General features: G+C 32.1%; 1 protein-coding gene across 4 annotated transcripts in view; it reads right to left on the bottom strand.

The window, feature by feature from the left end:
• LOC101891188 (uncharacterized) overlaps positions 1–25,922 on the bottom strand; it is a 332,789-nt gene that overhangs the window by 185,189 nt on the left and 121,678 nt on the right. For all 4 annotated transcript variants that reach the window (XM_059132139.1, XM_059132141.1, XM_059132142.1 and 1 more), the window contains 2 exons: positions 13,559–13,834; positions 7,694–13,494 (listed from right to left, as the gene is read on the bottom strand). In XM_059132139.1, coding sequence (XP_058988122.1) covers positions 7,694–13,494; positions 13,559–13,834 — 6,077 coding nt within the window. The remainder of the gene's footprint in view (positions 1–7,693; positions 13,495–13,558; positions 13,835–25,922) is intronic.

Here is a 25,922-nt window from a genome sequence, read left to right as displayed (position 1 = left end):
TGGCCCTTGAAAAAATATTTTTAAAAAATTCACGTTTATTGATGGCCCTTGAAAAAATATTTTTATAAAATCCACGTTTCTCGATGGACCTTTAAAAAATATTTTTAAAAAAATCCACGTTTATTGATGGCCCTTGAAAAAATATTTTTAAAAACTCCACGTCTCTTTGATGGCTCTTGAAAAAATATTTTTAAAAAATCCACGTTTCTTGATGGACCTTTAAAAATATTATTAAAAAAATCCACATATCTTGATGGCCCTTGAAAAAATATTTTTAAAAAATGCACGTTTATTGATGGCCCTTGAAAAAATATTTTTAAAAAATGCACGTTTATTGATGGCCCTTGAAAAAATATTTTTAAAAACTCCACGTCTCTTTGATGACTCTTGAAAAAATATTTTTAAAAAATCCACGTCTCTTTGATGGCTCTCGAAAAAATATTTTTAATAAATCCACCTTTATTGCTGGCCCTTGAAAAAATATTTTTAAAAAATTCACGTTTATTGATGGCCCTTGAAAAAATATTTTTATAAAATCCACGTTTCTCGATGGACCTTTAAAAAATATTTTTAAAAAAATCCACATTTATTGATGGCCTTTGAAAAAAATATTTTTAAAAAATCCACGTTTATTGATGGCCCTTGAAAAAATATTTTTAAAAAATCCACGTTTCTTGATGGACCTTTAAAAAATACTTTTAAAAATCCACGTTTCTTGATGGCCCTTGAAAAAATATTTTTAAAAAATCCACGTTTCTCGATGGCCCTTGAAAAAATATTTTTAAAAAAATGGTCTTTAAAAAAATTAATTTTATTTTTCAAACTCTCGTTGTTGAATAACCTTAAGCCCATCAGGCCACCACATGTTTTTTTCCTTCTCCAATCCCAACATCCTTCCTTCGTTGGGGTCACAATTAGTTAAATTCCCTTACAGCAGACACATTCCATATTTATGTGATTCCTCTAAAATCAACACCCCCCAAAAACAACAAATTAAAGGCCCTGGCTCATAGAAGGATAAGATGCTCTTCCCAAAAAAAAAAATAATGGCACAACAAAGAAAGAAGAAGAAGACCGAAAAGGACACAAAACATTAAATAAAACACACAAATACAAGAAAAATTCCGAAAATGTGATAACAGCCATGGCAAGCAAACAACTACCAAAATAAATGTGCCAAAAAGGGTAATAACATGCACATTGCGAGAGAGGGAGCATTTTGGGGACAGTTAACATAAAACAGAGATAAATACTACCATAAAGGACAATGGAAGAAGGATAGTGGAAATAAAACATCGACAAAAAAAGGAAAAATATATTAAAATTCCGTGCTGTCCTTCTCCTCCTTCTGCTGCCTAAGTTGTCCTTTTTTGCCTCTAGGTCTCCCTTTTGTGCTGGCGTAACGTACAAAAAATAAACTAACAACAACAACAACAACTATTAATGTCAACGGCATTTATGGTGTCTGCCACTACCCCTACAACAACAAGAACTGCTGCTGCTGCTGCCATTTTTTGTTGTTGACAGAAGCAAGCTCCTGCAGAAAAGGACCTCATTTAATGGGAGTTCAACGTTTTTGGAGTCCACATGTGTGTGTGTCTGCCTGTGTTTGGGGTTAATCGCATTTGTTATTTGCAGAAAAAAAACTTAGGGAGGAGTATTTTTCTCTTGATTTCTCTTTTGTCTGGTTTTTGTGTTTTTTTTTCTTTCTTTTTTGGGTTATCTGAAGTGAATTTAATAACTCAATTATTCATGGAAGACAAACTAAGTGAAATAATTTAAGCTAACAACTGGTTATTATTATTTTTTTTTTATTTTATTTTTCTTTGTTTGGATAAAAGTTTTGGTCCTTCGAGACGAGTAGTTATTTCAGCTAATGAAAATAATGAAAGAGTCATGAGGCGAAAAAGGAGGATAAGACATTAATTACAATGATTGCCAAGTGGTGTTTTCAAAACACTTCTGCTGGAGACTAGAGGATAATACTAAATCCTAAATCCTAGAAGATAGGTCCTTAATAGAGAGAATAAGAAATTTTTTATATTTTTTTATTTTTATGAAATTTACGTTCACATTTATTTTTGACCGCATTTTTAGGGATTTTTGACATTTTTATACCCTCAGCCATATGGCAAGAGAGGATATATATTATTTACGGCCAAAATGTGTCTCATCGAAAAAACGGTTTTAGACTCCAGGTCTCTTGGACCAAATCCGTTTCAGGACACTTGGCTGGTTTGGTGCACACGCTAACCCACGAAGGGAGTATCCGATTTGGTCCAAACTTGGTATATCGTAATATTATTATCAAATATAGATCGAGTTCGGAGATTGGCAATATCGGTCGACTACTTCTGGTAGGTGTTCCACAGAAGGTCAACATTTTTTTGCTGCACAGAAAGTGAAAATGTAATCCGATTTTGCTCCAAAAATTTGCAAGTCCTAATATTTGCATTAGTGCTAGGTTAGGTGCGAAAATGGAGAATATCGATCCACTCCATGAGGTACGTGGGGGAGGTACCTCAATATATTAAATTTAATATAACTCTTATAAGATTTCGAATAGCCGATATAGACCAAACCTGGCACGTCGCAATATTTATATCACATTTATTTAGTACCGATACGAAATTGACAATATTGACCCATTCCTTCAGAACCTACTCCATAGAGGGTGAACAATTTTAATAATCATAACACAAAACAAAATATATTTAAATAATCGAACATTGGCTAAGGGTATGCATATGTGAGCTAAATTGACTAATACTTCTTAACATGTTAGAATTTGTATTTTTTGATATTAAATGGCAATCTCTGTTTACGAATTTCCCAACAATTTTTTTTTTTCAAAAGTTCCGTTATTATTGAATAATTATATTTTTAATTAATATTAAAATAAAATTTTCTTGTTTATATTAAAATTAATTTTATTAATATTATTTTATTTTATTTAGAAAAAAATTTTAATTTTATTTTTTATTTATTTATTTGTTTTTTTTTTGCATTTCGAAATTATTTCAGCAATTAATTTGGATTTTTTATCACATATTTTTAATATCGAAAAAAAATTAAAAATAATTGAAAAATTTGTTTTATTACTTTTTCACTTGTAATTATTTGTGTGTTAATTTTTTAAAAATATTAATTGATGTTTAAGTTTTTATTAGAATATTTGCTTTACTTTATTTGCACGCTAGCATTTTTTTCATCAAATATGTATTTTGGTTTATTAAGGATGAATTCCCATTTTTTTTGAATATAAGTTTTTCTTCATGATTATTGTAGTTTGACCGAAATTTATATAATTTATTTATTTTAATTTATTTATTTATTATTATTTTTTGTCAAGTTTTTTTATTTATCATTAATTTCGGCATATTTACTTTTTTTATTTTCTTAATCCATTGTTATTATCTTCAAACTTAGTGTTGGGAGATCGTATTAGACACAACCTTCTCTGGCAGATAATTAGCTGTAGAGGTTCACGGTACCTCCAGATGTTCGGTATTTTGATTTGATTTTATTTTTTTCAATTATTTTTTTTTTTTAATTTTATATTATTTTTTAATTTCGTGCTGTTTATTCTAAAAATTCATTGCATTGTTATTTTGTACTAATTATTAATATTTTTATATTTCTTTTTTTTTTCATTTTTATATCATATTCTACATTTTTCCAACTATAAGTCAGGTAATATTTTTTATTTTATTTCTATTATTATTTATTTAATTCTATGTTCTGACAATTTGTTGTTGTTAAAGAAATTTCTAGTTTTGATTTAAGATTTTAATAATTTGATAATTATTAGTTTTTAATAGCTGAATACCCATATTTTTTATTTATGTTTTTAAATGTTTTTTTTTTTGTTATTTAACAGGAACTTTTTACTTTATTTATTAAGAATATCCCTTGTAATTTTTTATTAATTAATATTGAGTAATAAATATTATTTATTTTTATATAACAAATGTATAACTATTTAGTTTTCAGGTATCGTATTTTTAGCAGCTTATTTTTAATTTATTTTTTATTGGTTATTATTTTTAATGATTACTCACTATTAATATAAAGTAATAAATGTTAATTATTTTTGTAGTTTATATAATGAATTTATATATTTTTTAAATAATTGTTATTGTTGTTTTTAAGTAGTATCGTCGTTTTAGCAGTTTATTTTCTATTTTTTATTAATTATTAATGAATGATAATACATTAAGTAATAAATATTATTTATTTTTGTATTTTTTATAACAGATTCATGTTTTTTTTTTTAAATAATTATTATAGAAGTTTTTACAAATTATTGTATTTTAAAAGTTTTTTTTTATTTTCTATTTATTTGTTTTTATTAATTATTATTTTATTCAATGTTAATATTAAGCAATAAATATTATTTATTTTTGTATTTAAAAAGTGCATATTTTTAAATATTATTATCATAGTTTTCAAGTATCGTAGTTTTAGCAGTTTATTAATTATTTTCTATTTATTTGTTTTTTTTATTAATTATTTTTTATTTTTTAATTTTTATTTTTGTAATTTTTATAACAAATCCATATTTTTTTAAAATAATTATTATCGTAGCTTTGAAACATTATCGTATTTTAAAAGTTTTTTATTTTCTAATTATTGTTTATTCAAATTATTTTTTATTTTGTTTTTTATACTTATTAAATATTTTATAATTTTTGCTTGTTTTGTTTTATTATTATATTAAATAAATTAAAAATTTTAGTATTTGTTTTCGTAATTTAATAATTTTTATTTTTTAATATTAAGTAATAAAAATTGTTTATTTTTATTTTTTTATGACAAATGTATGTATTTTTTTTTTGTTTTATTGAATATTTTTTATTATATTAAATAAATCAATATTTTTAGTATTAGTCTTTATTTAATTATTTTTATTTTTTAATATTAAGTAAAAATATATTTGAATAACTTATGGTAGTTTTGATTCTTTTTATATTATTTTATTAATTTTATTATTATTTTTTTTAATTTATCAATATTGTTTTAAAAATATAAATAAATAAATTTATGTTCTGTTTTCTTTAATTTGTATTTTCTTTATATTTTTATCAATTTAATGTTTCTAGTATTGTATATTATTCGTAGTTAAAACTTTTTATATATTTTTTTATTTTGTTAAAAATAAAAAAATAATATTTTTAGTTTTTTTTATTGATTATTTCTATTGTATAACGTTAATTAATTTTATTTTTGTTTTAATTCACTCAATTTTTTAAATTAATATATTTAGTATTATTATTATTAGTTTTTACTTAATATTTGTATGTCATTATTTCAGATTAGATAAAATCAAAACAATAAAAGTTTTTTATAATTTTAAATTCAAATGTAATTTTTGGTTTAATTTAATTATTTTTTCATTTAATTATTTTTTGTTTTTTTTTTATTACTTTTTTTCTATTATATAGCGTTTTTAAAAAATATTATTTTTTTATTTCATTTTACTAATTGTTTTTTTTTTAATTAATTTAATATATTTAATATTATTAAATGTTTCACTTAATATTTGTATGTCTTTTTTAGTCTATTAAAATCAAATCAAATATTAAGAAAACAATGAACAAGCTTTGAGTATTTTAATTTGAAATGTAATTTTTTGTTTAATTTAATTTAAAAAAAAATTATTTTTTTTTATAATTTTTTCCATTGTATAGCGTCTATAAAAATAATTTTTAATTTTATTTTACTTAATTTTTTCAAATTAATTAATTAATTTACATTTATTTGTGTTTTTTTTTTGTCACAGATTGTCACTTTAGAAGCCACAGTAAAGGCTTTCGTTTTAAATTTTTGTTAAATTCAATTTTTTTTTATTAATTTGTAATAAAATTATTATTTTTTGTTTTACTTAATTTTTTAAAATTAATTTAATTATTTTTTTTTTGCATTTATTTTTTGTCACAGATTGTCCCTGTACTAGTCCCAGTAAGGGTTTTCTTTGTTATTTTTTTCACAACATTTTCTAACTATTCTTTCAGTTTAAAATTATGTTTTTGTAGTTATTTTAAAAAAAATGTTTCTATTGCGGATTATTATTGAATTGTTTTCAATTTATAAGTTATTTATTTTTCAGTTTTTATTCTATTTCAAATAGTAATTTTATTTTATTTTTTCAATTTTTTTAATTTTGTTTTTATTTAAACATAAGAATATGTATAGTACTATTGCCAGAGTTGCCTTTAGTTGTTTTAGTTCTCAGTATTTTATTCTTTTTCTTTTTTGGTTCAGTTTATTTTTTTATTATTTTTAAATAATTTTTTCTATTATTAAAATTGTTTTTTTTTAATTTCATTGATGTTGTATTGCATGTTTTTTTGCTATTTTTTATTTTTGTATTTTTTAAAGTATTTTTCTATTTTTATTTATTTATTTTCTATTATTAAAATTGTCATATATTTTTTAATTTCATTGTTGTTGTGTTCCAATTTTTTTTGCAATTTCTTATTTTTGTATATTTTAATAATAATATATTTATTACTAGTGACAGATTTTTTCTTTAGCTGTTTTAGTGCTCAGTATTTTATTCTTTTTTTTGGATCAGTTTTATTTTCCCAAATATTTTTTTTTCTATTATTAAAATTGTTATAATTTTTTAACTAAATTGGTTTTTTTTTGTTGTTTCATGTTTTTAGCTATTTTTAATGTTTGTATTTTTTTAAGTATTTTTATTTATTTATTTTCTATTATTAAAATTGTTATTTATTTTTTTTTAGTTTCATTTTTTTTTTGTTTCATGTTTTTAGCTAATTTTTGTTTTTGTATTTTTTTAAAGTATTTTTTTAATTTTTATTTATTTCTATTATTAAAATTGTTATTTACTTTTTTTTATTTTTTAATTTCATAGTTTTTTTTTTTTTTTTTTTTTTGTTTCATGTTTTTAGCTATTTTTAATTTTTGTACTTTTTTTAAAGTATTTTTTTATTTTTATTTTCTATTATTAAAATTGTTATATATTTTTTTATTTTTAATTTCATTGTTTTTTGTTTCACGTTTTCTTAACTTTTTTTTATTTTTTTTTTTAAGTATTTTTTTAATATTTATTTATTTTATTTTTATTTATTTTATTTATATTTATTTATTTTATTTTTATTTTTTTTTTTTTGTCAAAAATTAGTATTTATAAATATTTATAGAATTATTTGTATCATTGTTGTTGGGTCCACTTTTTTTAATATTCATTTTGTTTTTCTTTATTCATTCATTTTATGATTTTTATTTTATTTTTATTTTATTATTATTTTTTTATTTATTATTCCTAATTTAAAATTTTTTCATTTAATTTTCATTTAACATTTCGAATAATTTATTATGCATTTTTCATTTCTTTGTTTTTGTGTTGCTTTTTTTTTGCTGAAATATTTCAGGTTTTGTTTTCAATTTTTTTATTACTCTTTATTTTTACTAGTAATTGTAGTTTTCCTTTCCAATTTGTGTCACTTTTTTTCTCCTTTTTTCACACTTCCTTTTCTAACAATTATTTCACGTTTATTTAGTAGTTATTGTTGTCTTTGTTGTTGTTTTCTCACACTTCCCTTTTTCAAGTAATTGGTTTTGTTTGTCATTCTTCTTCTTCTCTCGTCTCTCGCCTTTTGTTATTTTTTTTCTCTTTTTTTGTCTTTTCCCTATTTATTTTTTGTTTTGTTTTTTTTACACTTACCATTACATCCTTTTGATTCTCTTTATCCAATAGAAATTCCATTGACTTGTGAGGACGTCGCACCGATGCTATTTGGGCTGCCTGGCCACCGGACGTGGTGGTCGTTGTGCCGGCATTTTTAATTACAACAACAGTGCCATCGGGACGGACAACAACCTCGTCGTTGTCATCATAATCATCATCATCGTCGTCGCCGGCTCCACCTCCATGGACATGGTGGTGTCCACCACCCAAGGTGTGACGTTTATTGTGACCCGACGAGGAGGATGAATTGGGTCCAATATTCATGAGGGAACGCGTTTTACCCGTTATCACCGTTTCATGCGTATCCAAATTGGTTTCGATTAGACCGATTTTGGGCTCCGCAGCCCCCGAAGCGGCGTTGCGCGATAAATTATTAAACATTTCCGTTTTTTGCGAGACCGTTGCACGTGAGGGCGATGATCCATCCAAATCATGATAGTTCATGTTGTGCTGCTGTTCATTGTTGCCAAAGGACTGATGGCGTTGCCGTGATAGAGCTCCACGCTCGGCATTGAGAAAATCTTCGGTACTGCCACGAGGATTGAGGGGGGCCATGGCGGCGGCAAAGGGTGGTGTGGTGGCCGTATCAGCTGTTTGCTGTAATTCCTGGGTGTAGAAACGGCTTGAACCCATCACCGCTGGCGTGTTGGAGTTTGCGCTTTGGGATTTTTGTGTGGCCTGTTGTTGTTGTTGCTGCTGTTGTTGGGGTGGTAAGGGCGGTTTGCCGGTAACCTTTTCAGATTTGCTGCTCGTCTTGGTGCCCTTTTTGGCAACAGTTGCCAATTTGCCATTGCTGCCATTTGTTGTTACGGCATTGCCATTTGTTGTCGTAGGGTTGCCATTTGTTTGTTCCTTTTGTTGTTGATGAGATTCAAAAAAGCCCGTTTCATATTTTTCCGGCAAGGGTCCCTTTAAGGGTATGTAAATGTAATCGGGTTGAGCAGATTTCGAGGAGGACGAAGAGGTGATTTTATTACTACTTTTCACTGGGGCTGCATTAGATTTTTTAATTTCCATTTGCGGTTGTTGTTGTTGCTCCTCTTTATTTAATTTGGATTTCTTGTTCTTCCTCATGGAAAACCTAAAACCATTGGCAAAACGCGATAAAAATCCCTTCGAATTGGGATGTTTCTCATCGGCCTTGAATTTCGATTTCATGATCTCATTGTTGTTGTTGATCTTTGTCGTCGAGGACGAAGAACTGGAAATGGTGGCATTATTGCTTTTCGCCGCCGATGACATTTTACTGCTGAGATTTTGCACGGACTGGGATTTATTGGAATATTGACGAGTTTCGTTTTCCTGTTGCCTCTGGAACTTATCCAACATCTGCTGGGAGGCGTACAAAATGTGATGGGCCCGATTGGTGGGTGGTTCACTTAAAATCGGCAATTGTATGCTAATTGGCCGGGCAATAACAATGGTTGGTTTAATTGTCTTCGTTTCACAATTGATTTGGTTTGTTTTTGCTTGACTGTCTGTTTCTGCTGCGTCTTGCACTTTTTCGTTTTGTAATTCTGGCTTAATATCCGTTTTGTTGGCGCTCAATGTTTCATTGTTTACGTTCGTGGTTAAACTAAACGTTGCCGTCGTTATGACCACTGAATTATCGCCCTGTTCCATTCCATTGTTTTCGTGCTGTGTTCCATCGGCCATGTGTTCCCCGGATGGTCTCAAATGGCTCGTTTCTTGTTTTGTTTTTACCACAGCCACAGCCAATGGCTGTTGTGGGGGAAGAGAATTTAATTCAATTCTCTTTTGCTCTTCACACGACGATTGCATTTGTTCGTCTTTGCTCTGTTGTTTGGTTTGCCGAAGAGCGCCCACTTCCCCACTGTGTGTGTGGTTTCTCTTATGCTCTTCCATTGAGTTGTTTACATTTGCCTGAGTAGTGTGCGTAGTTAACTCACTGTCCGTGTGTCTTTCTCTTCCCCCATTATTTCTCTTGTGCTCTTCATTTGACATCTCTTTTTGATCTTCTCCTGTTTTGTTTATCAAAGTGGGCAGCTCTTTGATCACTGCCTTATATTTCTCTTGCATGGTTTTCTCTTGTGTCGTTTGCTCTTTACCGGATTTCTCTTCACATTCCTTATAAAAACTGCCAATAATTTCATTTTCTTTGGTATTTTTGAGGACCACAGCATCGCAGTTATCCAACAGCTCATCATCGCTTTCCTCGGAGGCGGGTAATTCGCCCTCTGCCTCGGCCTCATCGTGACATTCCTCTGAGGATTGTTCCTGCCAGGAATATTTGGAGACAACTGGGCAAAAACTTACCTCCTTGCCAAAGGAACTTCTTGAACCGGCTGGCAGCAGAATTCCCAAGGGCTTGGGTGCCTGATTTACATTCAGCTGATGCATGGAATTTGTGGCCGAACACACAAACAAATCATCCTCAAACTCCTGATCGCCCTCTCCCTCTTTTTGATAGGCATTCAAGTTGGGGGTGGAGGAGACTAAATTCTTCTTTTTACTGGCATTTGCCTGGCTATGAAACCTGCGCTTTGGCATGGTTCGGGACCGGGACAAATCTGGATTGCTTATCTCCCGGCAATCGAAATTGCACTTCTCCAAACTCTGGGCATAGCTGGTCTTTAGCATGGTGGGATCCTGATCAAATGTCTTGCCCGTCTGCATTAGAGAGGCAAAGGAGAAATCTTGCGTCAGGCTATGGGCCTTCTCTTCATTGTGGGCTGGCTGGCGTTTTTGCCGGGCCGGAGGTTTACGTATCACCAGCTGGACATGTTGCACCTCCGAAGGATCTTCTATCTCCGTTTCGGAATGGCTGGAATTGGAGGATTTACGTCTGCGGGCCGGTGGTTTGGGTGCCGGCCCACAATCCACCACATCGGATAGTTTTGAGGGAATTTCCACCTCCCTCTCTCCACTCATGGGCCTATCATTGAGTATGGAGGCCGTGCGATCATAGTGGGCCGACAGCTCATCCAAAAGGAAATTGTTTTTGCACACCAATTCTGTTTCATAATCCCCGCCGGAGGCGGAGGAGATACGTTTTTCGGCCATTTTCTCCGCACCCAAATCCAGTTGGGTCAAGTTGTAGTAGGAGCGATGGAGTCGGGCCAAGGGTTGCTTTTCCTGGTCCTGGGCCGGGGGAGAACTCTCAAAACACCAGCTGGAACTTCTTTTGAGATTTGTTGCCGTTTCCTCTCCACCTTCCGCTTCCTCACTTTCCGTGGAGTTGCTGTCTCTTTGGCTGGGGGGGAATTTTTGTCGAATTTTTTTCAATTTTTTCCTACGACCCAATTTATTCAATTCCGTTGGAACACTTGCCGTCCGCTCCGGCCAATTCTGCATTAAGTTGGGGAAACTTCTTCGATCCGCCGCTGGAGAATAATCCGATTCGGAGGTGTAACAGGGCGGTGGGGTTTTGAGTTTCTCACACGTTTGGGAATGGAGATTTGAATAATTTTCAGATTTTAGAATTTTTTCCAAATTCTTTTCACTTGATTTTGAAAAATTTTCGGTTTGGAAATTTTCAAAATTTTGTAAACTGGATTTTGAATTTTTTTCCAAATTCTTTTCACTTGATTTTGAAAAATTTTCGTTTTGGAAATTTCCGAAATTTTTTGAATTTAATTTTGAAAAATTTTTGAAATTTTCAAAATTGTTTCCTTGTAAGGGAGTTTTGGAATTTTCAAAATTTGTGGGCGTTGTTTCTTGTGACTCGTTTTTGAAAATTTTTTCAGAATTTTCTTCACTTGATTTCGAATATTTTTCTTGAAGAGTTGATTTCAAAATTTCAGAATTTGAAGAATTATTTTCCAAATATTTTTCCGGCAGCGATGAATTGGAATTTTCCAAAATTTTCCTTAATCTCTGATTTTCAGAATTTTCCCAATTTTCTTCACTTGATTTCGTGTGATTTTCGGGCTCTTCAAACCCGCCTGAATTCAATTCCAAATATTTTTCCTGTTCCTGCAATTTTCGCAGTAAAAATTCGTCCTCAATTTTTGGCGGCGGAGAACTTAAAATTCGAGGGAAATTTTCAAAATTTTTCTCACAACTCAATTGTTTTTTGACGGATTTTGTCGGAAACTCTTCCGAGAGTTGTTCAATTTTTTCAAAATTATTTTCAAAATCAAAATTTGTTTCCAAGACACCACAATTTTGCCGTTTTTCCAATTCGAAATTTTCGATTTTCAATTCTTTGACGTCATCACTTGGTGTTTGTGTTCTAGCTAGGCTACCCCCCTCCTTGGGGTGTTCATTTTCTTTGTCACCGCAGATCGTGGTTGTCGTCGTCTTCGTCGTGACCGCACTTGTTGTTCGTGTTGTTGTTGTTGTTGTTTTTCCACTTTCCACGACACCGTCGTTGAGTTGATCTTTCCCGTTCGATGTTTTCCTTTCACCCAGATCGTCGAAACTAATTCGGAGCGTATTTTCTGGGCAGTCAGAAGCTCTCGCTGATGGCGCTGGCGGTGGTGGTGGTGGCGGCGTTGTTGTTCTCAGCGCAGGCATTAGCCATGTGAACGAGGCCCGAGATGCGCATGTCGTGGCCGACGACGTAGTGGAAGACGATGATGAAGATGAGCATGAATTGGCTCCCAGCGATGATGATGAGGATGTTGCCGAGTTCTTACTTGAGGCCGAAGACACCGTCGACACCTCGGAGGAGACGGGTGAGGGGGAGTGGGCCAGACTGCGTTGCTGCTGGCGCATGTAATCCAACAGGGGGGAGGTGGGGGGTGTTTGATAGAGTGAGGTATTATTTTTAAACTCTTCAATGGAATGTTTGGCCTTTTCTGCCTCTGCCTCATCTTCAGCTTCAGCCTCTCCCGCCTTCCTCTCTGCCCTCTCCTGCTGCAGTGACTTGTGTTCCATTAGCTCTTCATCTTCTTCGGAGAATTTCTCATAATTTTTACAGAGGCTTTGGGACTTGCTGCGCCTTAGCAGTCCTCCACCCCCGAAGGGCTCACAGTAGCCTGAATCCTCACTAAGATTCTCGGCGGAGGACTTGCCCTTGCGACTCTGGGATCTCTGGAACTTCTTCGAAAATTCCCCCTCCATTAAATCCCTGGGTGACAGTACCGAGGGGCAACGTGAACTTCCGCCATCCGAAGCCTCGGAAGAGGAGGAGGAGCCCGAAGACTCTGAATCAGATCTCAATTCCGCCAATTTTAGGCCAGATCTCACAAAGTTCTCTCCTCCATTTCCCGTCTCCATGTCATCGAAATTTAGCTTATCCAAATCGTAATAGGTCTGATGCAGTCTTCCATCCAGCGACTCGTATTTTTTCAGCAGCGAGGACTGAGATCCCCGCCGGCTGTTGTTGGCCGAATTATTGGAGGAATTCAGGGAATTCCTTGAGGGATCCTCCGAATTAGTGGTGGACATATCAAAACTCAAAAGGGATGGGGAGGAGTTACCCAAACTATTCATGCTGGCATGTTGTTCCTGCAGCATTAGCTGACGTTCCAGCGACTCAAATTGTATCAACGACGAAGAACGGCTCAAGGAGTTATAGGACAGAGAATCCGAGTCCGAATAGAAATCATCAAAACCGTTGCCTCCAGGAGGTCGGCGATTTCCCAAACTATTTCTTTGCGGTTGGGACAACTGTTGGGCGCCACTACCCCACGAATCTCGGGCCACATTCTCATAGTTTAAAAATCGTTCCAGGCTATTGTTTTTCATTTCCCCATAGGTCATTAAATGGGGACGCCGCAACACCACCTCATCTTCGGAGGTGGGATCCTCACAGCGCCTGGCCCTTTTGGCCGGACACAAAATATCTCGTTCCGAATTGGAGTCATTATCTGAAAGAAAAAACAACAAAAACTCAATAAAAAAAATCTCCACAAAATTTTCTCAAAGACCTACCTTTGTTTATTTCGACTCGTATCACTGATCCTGTGTCCGATTCTGCCGAACTATAAAAACTGCTGGTGTTACGGCCACAATTACCGGCACTGCAGAGGCTTTCGTGGAGATCTTCTCCACCCTCCTCGCCATCATCGCAATCTTCTCGACCGCCTCCACCCCCACCGCTGTCACTCAACTGGGAATCGTATTGATTCCAGGCATATTCCTCATCCTCGGAGGTCTCTTCCATGATGGGTTCCAACATTTGGCGGGAGGAGGATAGATATATGGCATCTGAAAGAGAACAGAAGAGAGGAAAAGAGAAAAAATTAGCAAAAAAAAAATATAAACAAAAAATTGAGATTTGATATTTCAAAAAAAACATGGTTTCGGAAATGTGTACCACAATTGTACGAAAGGTACTAAATGGTACCAAATTTGGTACTGGGTGAAGGGATAGAGCTGGAATTCTCAAATTTGATATTTAGGTACCTTTTTGTATCCGGAATTGAAATATGGAGGTGGTTTTAGAATTGTACTAAATAGTACGAAAAGTACTAAATGGCACTAAATTTGGTATTTGGTGAGGAAATAGAGCTGGAATCCTCAAATTTGATATTTAGAGCCCTTTTTGTATCCTGAATTGACGTATGGAGGTAGTTCTGGGATTGTACTAAATAGTGCGTAATAGTACTAAATGGTACCAAATTTGGTATTTGGGTGATGGAATAGAGCTGGAATCCTCAAATTTGATATTAAGGTCCCTGTTTCTATCCGGAACCGAGATTTGGAGTTGTTTCTTGAATTCTACTAAATAGTACGAAAAGTACTAAATGGTACTAAATTTGAAATTGAGTGAAGGGATAGGGCTAAAATCCTGTAATTTGATAATGAGGACTCTGTCGACATTTAGGATTTTCATATGGAGGTGTTTGTCGAAGTGTGTACTATAATTGAGCGAATTGTACGAAAAGTACTAAATAGTACCAAATTTGGTATTGGGTGAAAAAATAGTGCTGGAATCCTCAAATTTGATATAAAAGTCTTTGGCAGTATCCGGAATTGAAATAGGAAGGTGGTTTTTGAATTCTACTAAATAGTACGGAAAGTACTAAATGGTACTAAATTTGGTATTAGGTGAAGGGAGAGAGCTGGAATCCTCAAAATTAATATCAAGGTCACTGTTAGCATCTGGAATTGATGTGTGGAGGTGGTTTTGGAAATGTGCACTAAAAATGGACAAATTGTACGAAAAGTACTAAATCGTACGATTTTTTTTTGGGTGAAGGAATAAAACTGGAATCCCGAAATTTTATATTGAAGTCTGTGGAATCTCTATCTGGAATTGTGTATTTAGGAGGTTTTGGAAATGAGCACTAAAAATGGACAAAAAGTACTAAATGGTACTAAATTTGGTATAGGGTGAAGGGATAAAGCAGAAATCCTGAAATTTAATATGGATGACACTTTTGATGTCTGTAGGGGCGATATGGAGGCTGTTTTGGAAATATATACTATAATTGGACGAATTGTACGAAAAGTACTAAATCGTACTAAATTTTTTATTGGGTGAAGGAATCGAGCTAGAAACCTCAAATTTTATATTTAAACTACTGTTGGTATCTGGTATTGAGATATGGAGGTGATTTTGGAATTGCGTCCCATATTTGTACGAAAAGTACTAATTAGTACTAAATTTGATATTGGATGAAGGAATGGAGATAAAATTCTGAAATTTGATATTGAGGACTTTGATGGTATCTGGAAATTAGATATAAATGTGGTTTTGGAAATGTGTACTGTAATTGTACGAAAAGTACTAAATCGTACTAAATTTGGTATTGGGTGCAGGCATAGTGCTTTAATACCGAAATTTGACCGAGAGATCTTAGTTGGTAACTGGAAATGAGATGTGGAGGAGTTTTTGGAAATATATACTATTATTGTACGAAAAGTACTAAAAGGTACTAAATTTGGTTTTGGATGTAGAATTAGAGAAAAAATCTGAAATTTGATATTTAGATTACCAATGGTATTTGTATATGAGATTTGATGGTGGTTTGGGATTGTCTACTAAATTGGACGAATTGTACAAATGGTACTAAATCGTACTAAATTTGGTATTGGGTGAAGGAATCGAGCTCGAATCCTCAAATTTGATATTTAGACTATTGGTGGTATCTGGGATTGAGATCTGGAGGTGATTTTGGATTTACGTCCCATATTTGTACGAAAAGTACTAATTAGTACTTAATTTGATATTGGATGAAGGAATGGAGATAAAATTCTGAAATTTGATATTGAGGACTTTGATGGTATCTGGAAATTAGATATAAATGTGGTTTTGGAAATATGTACTATATTTGTACGAAGAGTACTAAATGGTACTAAATTAGGTATTGGAGAAAAAAATAGTGATAAAATTCAAAAAATTTGATATTTAGATCTCTATTGGTATCTAGAGAATGGAGGCTGTTATGGAAGTCTATACTAGAATTATACGAATAGTACTAAATGGTACTAAATTTGGTATCTGGTAAGGGGATAGAGATACAATTCTGAAATTTTATACTGAAGTCTTTGATGGTATCTGGCAGTGAGATGTAGCACGATAATTGTACGAAACGTACTAATTAGTTCTAAATTTGTTATTCGGCAAAGGAATAGAGATAAAATTCTGAATTTTGATATTGAGGTCTCTTTTTGGTATCTGAGATTGAGATGGTTTTAACATAACCTATTTTTTTCAAGACCAATCCCAATCCAATCATCTTTTTTATATAAAACGTAAAAAATATTCTTACATTTTTGACCAGCGGATTTTTTTAAAAAAAAAAATTAAAAAAAAAATTTTTTTAAAAATTAATCTGAGGCGTGGATTTTTTAAATAATATTTTTTCGAGGTTTATTTGAGGCGTGGATTTTGTAAACAATATTTTTTCGAGGTCTATATGAGGTGTGGATTTTTTTAAGAATATTTTTCAACTATCCACCGAGGCGGGGATTTTTTAAAAAATATTTTTTCAACTATACACCGAGGCGTGGATTTTTTAAAAAATATTTATTCAACTATCCACCGATTTGTGGATTTTTTAAAAAATATTTTTTCAACTATCCAACGATGTGTGGATTTTTTAAAAAATATTTTTTCAACTATACACCGAGGCGTGGATTTTTTAAGAAATATTTTTTCAACTATACACCGAGGTGTGGATTTTTTAAAAAATATTTTTTCAACTATACACCGAGGCGTGGATTTTTTAAAAAATATTTTTTCAACTATACACCGAGGCGTGGATTTTTTAAAAAATATTTTTTCAACTATACACCGAGGCGTGGATTTTTTAAAAAATATTTTTTCAACTTTCCACCGTGGGGTGGATTTTTTAAAAAATATTTTTTCAACAATCCTAAGAGGCGTGGATTTTTTTAAAAAATATTTTTTCAACTTTCCACCGAGGCGTGGATTTTTTAAAAAATATTTTTTCAAGTTTCCTCCCAGGCGTGGATTTTTTAAAAAATATTTTTTTAACTTTCCTCCCAGGCGTGGATTTTTTAAAAAATATTTTTTCAACTTTCCTCCCAGGCGTGGATTTTTTATAAAATATTAATCTTTTTAATTAATTTTTTTTTTTTTGAAAAATATTTAAAGAATATTTTTCCAAGGTTGATCTTGGCAATCAATCCGGATTTAGAGCCCTCACAAAATTGACTTTTTTTAAAAAAAAACTTCCTCAAATTCTTTTTTCCACCTCTCCCCTTCCCCCGCTTCTTAACCCCTCTCTCTCACCTTTGAAAATCAAACGCCATTTGCGCATTTGTCCTTCCTTTCGTTTTTCTTTTTTTTTTGATCTCCCTCTAAGGATATAATGACCTTCTAGCCTGCGATTTTTTGAACTTTCGGACACAAAAAACAACAATAATTTCGTTAAAGAAAAATTTATTCGAACCGTCTTTAAGAATATTCGTTTGGAAACTAAGCAACAACTCTTGTTTGAGATCTTGGGGGCTGCAAAAGTGGATGGATGTGTCTCTTAAGGCCACCATCAACACCACACCACCACCATCCAGCCATATTCCTTGCTTATTCATCATCGTCTTCTTCATAATTTTTTTTCTACATCCACTTTGTGGCTCTTATCTGTGAAGAACATCAGCTCTGCAACTCAGTTGATCTTTGATTCTTTTTCATAAAATGAAAATTATGAAAATGTTGCTCATATGGGTGTTTTTCAATTTTTCACAGTAGCTAAATGTGATTCATGTTAATGATGAAGATGATGATGGTCATGATGCTCAAAGACTTCATTCATAGATTAGGAATGGCAAGGGGAACGGATCCAAACATAAAATACGGTAGGACATTGAAAAAATATTCTTTAAAAAAACCACACCTCATATAGACCTCGGAAAAAATATTCTTTAAAAAATCCACACCTCATATAGACCTCGGAAAAAATATTCTTTAAAAAATCCACACCTCATATAGACCTCGGAAAAAATATTCTTTAAAAAATCTACACCTCATATAGACCTCGGAAAAAATATTCTTTAAAAAATCCACACCTCATATAGACCTCGGAAGAAATATTCTTTAAAAAAAACAACGCCTCACATAGACCTCGGAAAAAATATTCTTTTAAAAACCACGCCTCGGTGGATAGTTGAAAAAATATTTTTTAAAAAATCCACGCCTTGGAGGATAGTTGAAAAAATATTTTTTAAAAAATCCACGCCTTGGAGGACAGTTGAAAAAATATTTTTTAAAAAATCCACGCCTTGGAGGATAGTTGAAAAAATATTTTTTAAAAAATCCACGCCTTGGAGGACAGTTGAAAAAATATTTTTTAAAAAATCCACGCCTTGGAGGATAGTTGAAAAAATATTTTTTAAAAATCCACGCCTTGGAGGATAGTTGAAAAAATATTTTTTAAAAATCCACGCCTTGGAGGATAGTTGAAAAAATATTTTTAAAAATCCACGCCTTGGAGGATAGTTGAAAAAATATTCTTTAAAAAATCCACGCCTCGGTGGATAGTTGAAAAAATATTCTTTAAAAAATCCACGCCTCGGTGGATAGTTGAAAAAATATTCTTTAAAAAATCCACGCCTCGGTGGATAGTTGAAAAAATATTCTTTAAAAATCCACGCCTCGGTGGATAGTTGAAAAAATATTCTTTAAAAAATCCACGCCTCGGTGGATAGTTGAAAAAATATTCTTTAAAAAATCCACGCCTCGGTGGATAGTTGAAAAAATATTCTTTAAAAAATCCACGCCTCGGTGGATAGTTGAAAAAATATTCTTTAAAAAATCCACGCCTCGGTGGATAGTTGAAAAAATATTCTTTAAAAAATCCACGCCTCGGTGGATAGTTGAAAAAATATTCTTTAAAAAATCCACGCCTCGGTGGATAGTTGAAAAAATATTCTTTAAAAAATCCACGCCTCGGTGGATAGTTGAAAAAATATTCTTTAAAAAATCCACGCCTCGGTGGATAGTTGAAAAAATATTCTTTAAAAAATCCACGCCTCGGTGGATAGTTGAAAAAATATTCTTTAAAAAATCCACGCCTCGGTGGATAGTTGAAAAAATATTCTTTAAAAAATCCACGCCTCGGTGGATAGTTGAAAAAATATTCTTTAAAAAATCCACGCCTCGGTGGATAGTTGAAAAAATATTCTTTAAAAAATCCACGCCTCGGTGGATAGTTGAAAAAATATTCTTTAAAAAATCCACGCCTCGGTGGATAGTTGAAAAAATATTCTTTAAAAAATCCACGCCTCGGTGGATAGTTGAAAAAATATTCTTTAAAAAATCCACGCCTCGGTGGATAGTTGAAAAAATATTCTTTAAAAAATCCACGCCTCGGTGGATAGTTGAAAAAATATTCTTTAAAAAATCCACGCCTCGGTGGATAGTTGAAAAAATATTCTTTAAAAAATCCACGCCTCGGTGGATAGTTGAAAAAATATTCTTTAAAAAATCCACGCCTCGGTGGATAGTTGAAAAATATTCTTTAAAAAATCCACGCCTCGGTGGATAGTTGAAAAAATATTCTTTAAAAAATCCACGCCTCGGTGGATAGTTGAAAAAATATTCTTTAAAAATCCACGCCTCGGTGGATAGTTGAAAAAATATTCTTTAAAAAATCCACGCCTCGGTGGATAGTTGAAAAAATATTCTTTAAAAAATCCACGCCTCGGTGGATAGTTGAAAAAATATTCTTTAAAAAATCCACGCCTCGGTGGATAGTTGAAAAAATATTCTTTAAAAATCCACGCCTCGGTGGATAGTTGAAAAAATATTCTTTAAAAAATCCACGCCTCGGTGGATAGTTGAAAAAATATTCTTTAAAAAATCCACGCCTCGGTGGATAGTTGAAAAAATATTCTTTAAAAAATCCACGCCTCGGTGGATAGTTGAAAAAATATTCTTTAAAAAATCCACGCCTTGGAGGATAGTTGAAAAAATATTTTTTAAAAAATCCACGCCTTGGAGGACAGTTGAAAAAATATTTTTTAAAAAATCCACGCCTTGGAGGATAGTTGAAAAAATATTTTTTAAAAAATCCACGCCTTGGAGGATAGTTGAAAAAATATTTTTTAAAAAATCCACGCCTTGGAGGATAGTTGAAAAAATATTTTTTAAAAAATCCACGCCTTGGAGGACAGTTGAAAAAATATTTTTTAAAAAATCCACGCCTTGGAGGATAGTTGAAAAAATATTTTTTAAAAAATCCACGCCTTGGAGGATAGTTGAAAAAATATTTTTTAAAAATCCACGCCTTGGAGGATAGTTGAAAAAATATTTTTTAAAAATCCACGCCTTGGAGGATAGTTGAAAAAATATTTTTTAAAAATCCACGCCTTGGAGGATAGTTGAAAAAATATTCTTTAAAAAATCCACGCCTCGGTGGATAGTTGAAAAAATATTCTTTAAAAAATCCACGCCTCGGTGGATAGTTGAAAAAATATTCTTTAAAAAATCCACGCCTCGGTGGATAGTTGAAAAAATATTCTTTAAAAAATCCACGCCTCGGTGGATAGTTGAAAAAATATTCTTTAAAAAATCCACGCCTCGGTGGATAGTTGAAAAAATATTCTTTAAAAAATCCACGCCTCGGTGGATAGTTGAAAAAATATTCTTTAAAAAATCCACGCCTCGGTGGATAGTTGAAAAAATATTCTTTAAAAAATCCACGCCTCGGTGGATAGTTGAAAAAATATTCTTTAAAAAATCCACGCCTCGGTGGATAGTTGAAAAAATATTCTTTAAAAAATCCACGCCTCGGTGGATAGTTGAAAAAATATTCTTTAAAAAATCCACGCCTCGGTGGATAGTTGAAAAAATATTCTTTAAAAAATCCACGCCTCGGTGGATAGTTGAAAAAATATTCTTTAAAAAATCCACGCCTCGGTGGATAGTTGAAAAAATATTCTTTAAAAAATCCACGCCTCGGTGGATAGTTGAAAAAATATTCTTTAAAAAATCCACGCCTCGGTGGATAGTTGAAAAAATATTCTTTAAAAAATCCACGCCTCGGTGGATAGTTGAAAAAATATTCTTTAAAAAATCCACGCCTCGGTGGATAGTTGAAAAAATATTCTTTAAAAAATCCACGCCTTGGAGGATAGTTGAAAAAATATTTTTTAAAAAATCCACGCCTTGGAGGACAGTTGAAAAAATATTTTTTAAAAAATCCACGCCTTGGAGGATAGTTGAAAAAATATTTTTTAAAAAATACACGCCTTGGAGGATAGTTGAAAAAATATTTTTTAAAAAATACACGCCTTGGAGGATAGTTGAAAAAATATTTTTTAAAAAATACACGCCTTGGAGGATAGTTGAAAAAATATTTTTTAAAAAATACACGCCTTGGAGGATAGTTGAAAAAATATTTTTTAAAAAATCCACGCCTTGGAGGATAGTTGAAAAAATATTTTTTAAAAAATCCACGCCTTGGAGGACAGTTGAAAAAATATTTTTTAAAAAATCCACGCCTTGGAGGATAGTTGAAAAAATCTTTTTTAAAAAATCCACGCCTCGGTGGATAGTTGAAAAAATATTCTTTAAAAAATCCACGCCTCGGTGGATAGTTGAAAAAATATTCTTTAAAAAATCCACGCCTCGGTGGATAGTTGAAAAAATATTCTTTAAAAAATCCACGCCTCGGTGGATAGTTGAAAAAATATTCTTTAAAAAATCCACGCCTCGGTGGATAGTTGAAAAAATATTCTTTAAAAAATCCACGCCTCGGTGGATAGTTGAAAAAATATTCTTTAAAAAATCCACGCCTCGGTGGATAGTTGAAAAAATATTCTTTAAAAAATCCACGCCTCGGTGGATAGTTGAAAAAATATTCTTTAAAAAATCCACGCCTCGGTGGATAGTTGAAAAAATATTCTTTAAAAAATCCACGCCTCGGTGGATAGTTGAAAAAATATTCTTTAAAAAATCCACGCCTCGGTGGATAGTTGAAAAAATATTCTTTAAAAAATCCACGCCTCGGTGGATAGTTGAAAAAATATTCTTTAAAAAATCCACGCTTCGGTGGATAGTTGAAAAAATATTCTTTAAAAAATCCACGCTTCGGTGGATAGTTGAAAAAATATTCTTTAAAAAATCCACGCCTCGGTGGATAGTTGAAAAAATATTCTTTAAAAAATCCACGCCTCGGTGGATAGTTGAAAAAATATTCTTTAAAAAATCCACGCCTCGGTGGATAGTTGAAAAAATATTCTTTAAAAAATCCACGCCTCGGTGGATAGTTGAAAAAATATTCTTTAAAAAATCCACGCCTCGGTGGATAGTTGAAAAAATATTCTTTAAAAAATCCACGCCTCGGTGGATAGTTGAAAAAATATTCTTTAAAAAATCCACGCCTCGGTGGATAGTTGAAAAAATATTCTTTAAAAAATCCACGCCTCGGTGGATAGTTGAAAAAATATTCTTTAAAAAATCCACGCCTCGGTGGATAGTTGAAAAAATATTCTTTAAAAAATCCACGCCTCGGTGGATAGTTGAAAAAATATTTTTTAAAAAATCCACGCCTCGGTGGATAGTTGAAAAAATATTCTTTAAAAAATCCACGCCTCGGTGGATAGTTGAATAAATATTTTTTAAAAAATCCACGCCTCGGTGGATAGTTGAAAAAATATTTTTTAAAAAATCCACGCCTCGGTGGATAGTTGAAAAAATATTTTTTAAAAAATCCAAGCCTCAGAGGATAGTTGAAAAAATATTTTTTAAAAAATCCACGCCTTGGATGTTTGTTGAAAAAATATTTTTTTAAAAAATCCACGCCTTGGATGTTTGTTGAAAAATATTTTTTTAAAAAATCCACGCCTTGGATGTTTGTTGAAAAAATATTTTTTTTAAAAATCCACGCCTTGGATGTTTTTTGAAAAAATATTTTTTTAAAAAATCCACGCCTTGGATGTTTGTTGAAAAAATATTTTTTTAAAAAATCCACGCCTTGGATGTTTGTTGAAAAAATATTTTTTTAAAAAATCCACGCCTTGGATGTTTGTTGAAAAAATATTTTTTTAAAAAATCCACGCCTTGGATGTTTGTTGAAAAAATATTTTTTTAAAAAATCCACGCCTTGGATGGTTGTTGAAAAAATATTTTTTAAAAAATCCCCGCCTTGGATGGTTGTTGAAAAAATATTTTTTAAAAAACCCACGCCTTGGATGGTTGTTGAAAAAATATTTTTTAAAAAACCCACGCCTTGGATGGTTGTTGAAAAAATATTTTTTAAAAAACCCACGCCTTGGATGGTTGTTGAAAAAATATTTTTTAAAAAATCCACGCCTTGGATGGTTGTTGAAAAAATATTTTTTAAAAAATCCACGCCTTGGATGGTTGTTGAAAAAATATTTTTTAAAAAATCCACGCCTTGGATGGTTGTTGAAAAAATATTTTTTAAAAAATCCACGCCTTGGATGGTTGTTGAAAAAATATTTTTTAAAAAACCCACGCCTTGGATGGTTGTTGAAAAAATATTTTTTAAAAAATCCACGCCTTGGATGGTTGTTGAAAAAATATTTTTTAAAAAACCCACGCCTTGGATGGTTGTTGAAAAAATATTTTTTAAAAAATCCACGCCTTGGATGGTTGTTGAAAAAATATTTTTTAAAAAACCCACGCCTTGGATGGTTGTTGAAAAAATATTTTTTAAAAAACCCACGCCTTGGATGGTTGTTGAAAAAATATTTTTTAAAAAACCCACGCCTTGGATGGTTGTTGAAAAAATATTTTTTAAAAAACCCACGCCTTGGATGGTTGTTGAAAAAATATTTTTTAAAAAATCCACGCCTAGGTGGATAGTTGAAAAAATATTTTTTAAAAAATCCACGCCTCGGTGGATAGTTGAAAAAATATTCTTTAAAAAATCCACGCCTCGGTGGATAGTTGAAAAAATATTTTTTAAAAAGCCACGCCTCATATAGAGCTCGAAAAATATATTCTTTAAGAAATCCACGTCTTGGATGGTTGCTCAAAAATATTTTTAAAAAAGTCCACGCCTCAAATGGTCGTCGAAAAAAATATTCTTTAAAAAATCCACCCCTCAGATGGTCGTCGAAAAAAATATTCTTTAAAAAATCCACGCCTTGGATGGTTGTTGAAAAAATATTCTTTAAAAAATCCACGCCTCAGGTGGTCGTCAAAAAAAAATATTTTGTAAAAATTCCACTGTTCTCTGTTGGCTAGCCTTCCCCTCTCGGTAATATTTTCTGCCTTAAATAGAATTTCAGAATTTTCTTCCCTTCAGCCTTCACCATGGCTGCCATGATGGCCTAATGTAATGCAAAAACAAAAGTTGTTTTTGTTGTTGCTTCATGTGCCGCCAATGCGGTCTTTTGATCATAAGTGATCATGACGATCATCATCATCAGTGGAAGAAGCAGAAAAAAAAATCGGATGCCCTCTCCACACACACAATATTCAATCATCCTAGAACTTTTTTTCTTTTGCCCTGATGACGACAACTGCTGCAGCTGATGAGGCTGCTGCTGCCGAGAGATGAGGATGGCGATGATGATGACGACGATGTTTACAAATGATGATGCATTTATTTAGTTGGCTTTTTTCAACTTTTTGCTGTCGTTGCAATTAATTTATTAATAAAAAATAAACAAAAACAAAACAAAAATACGAGCGAGCCAAGTAAAGAATGTCAGCCAGAAAAAAATGCTCGTGTAAGGGCCATATCATCTCCACCCACTACCCCATCACAACCTTCCCCACCCATTTACAAATGCAAAAGTGATCTATTTTTTTCTCTAGAAAAAAATCTCCCCCCACCTCCCCCTTCTTCTAGAATGGGGAAATTTTTTCAAAACCAGGAAAACAATTTCGGGACACATGGATCTCCGAAGACGAAGATAAATTTATAAATTGTGACAGAGGTCTTTGCACACTCACTCACACACACCATCCACAGAGAGTGTGGAGCCAAGTGATTACGAAAGAAGCCGTGACATTTTACGTTCAAGGAAACGTAACGAAAACAAACTTCAAAATCCAAGGAATATTGAAACTGACATAGTGCGAGAGTGAAATAAATTATGGCCAGATTAAGCAACGAAATTGGAAATGAAAAACGATTTTTGAAATTGAGACTTAGAGTTGGCATATTTATGAGCTATGCATCGAGGCAAGAGTATTTTTTAGGGGATTCAAAATAAATTTGGAAATTTTCAGGGGTCAATAACTCAATTGACCTTTGGATGAAAGGGATAAAAATAAAAATCTAGCAACCATTCAAGGCGTGGATTTTTTAAAGAATATTTTTTTCCAACAACCATTCAAGGCGTGGATTTTTTAAAGAAGATTTTTTTAAACAACCATCCAAGGCGTGGATTTTTTAAAGAATATTTTTTTCCAACAACCATTCAAGGCGTGGATTTTTTAAAGAAGATTTTTTTAAACAACCATCCAAGGCGTGGATTTTTTAAAGAATATTTTTTGAACAACCATTCAAGGCGTGGATTTTTTAAAGAATATTTTTTTCCAACAACCATTCAAGGCGTGGATTTTTTAAAGAAGATTTTTTTAAACAACCATCCAAGGCGTGGATTTTTTAAAGAATATTTTTTGAACAACCATTCAAGGCGTGGATTTTTTAAACAATATTTTTTCGAGGTCTATATGAGGCGTGGCTTTTTTAAAAAAATATTTTTTGAACAACCATTCAAGGCGTGGATTTTTTAAACAATATTTTTTCGAGGTCTATATGAGGCGTGGCTTTTTTAAAAAAATATTTTTTGAACAACCATTCAAGGCGTGGATTTTTTAAACAATATTTTTTCGAGGTCTATATGAGGCGTGGATTTTTTAAACAATATTTTTTCGAGATCTATATGAGGCGTGATTTTT

Source organism: Musca domestica, unplaced genomic scaffold, assembly GCF_030504385.1.
Source record: "Musca domestica strain aabys unplaced genomic scaffold, Musca_domestica.polishedcontigs.V.1.1 110, whole genome shotgun sequence".
In the NCBI taxonomy this organism is placed as follows: Eukaryota; Metazoa; Arthropoda; class Insecta; order Diptera; family Muscidae; genus Musca; species Musca domestica.
This window is presented reverse-complemented; position numbering and strand designations above follow the sequence as displayed.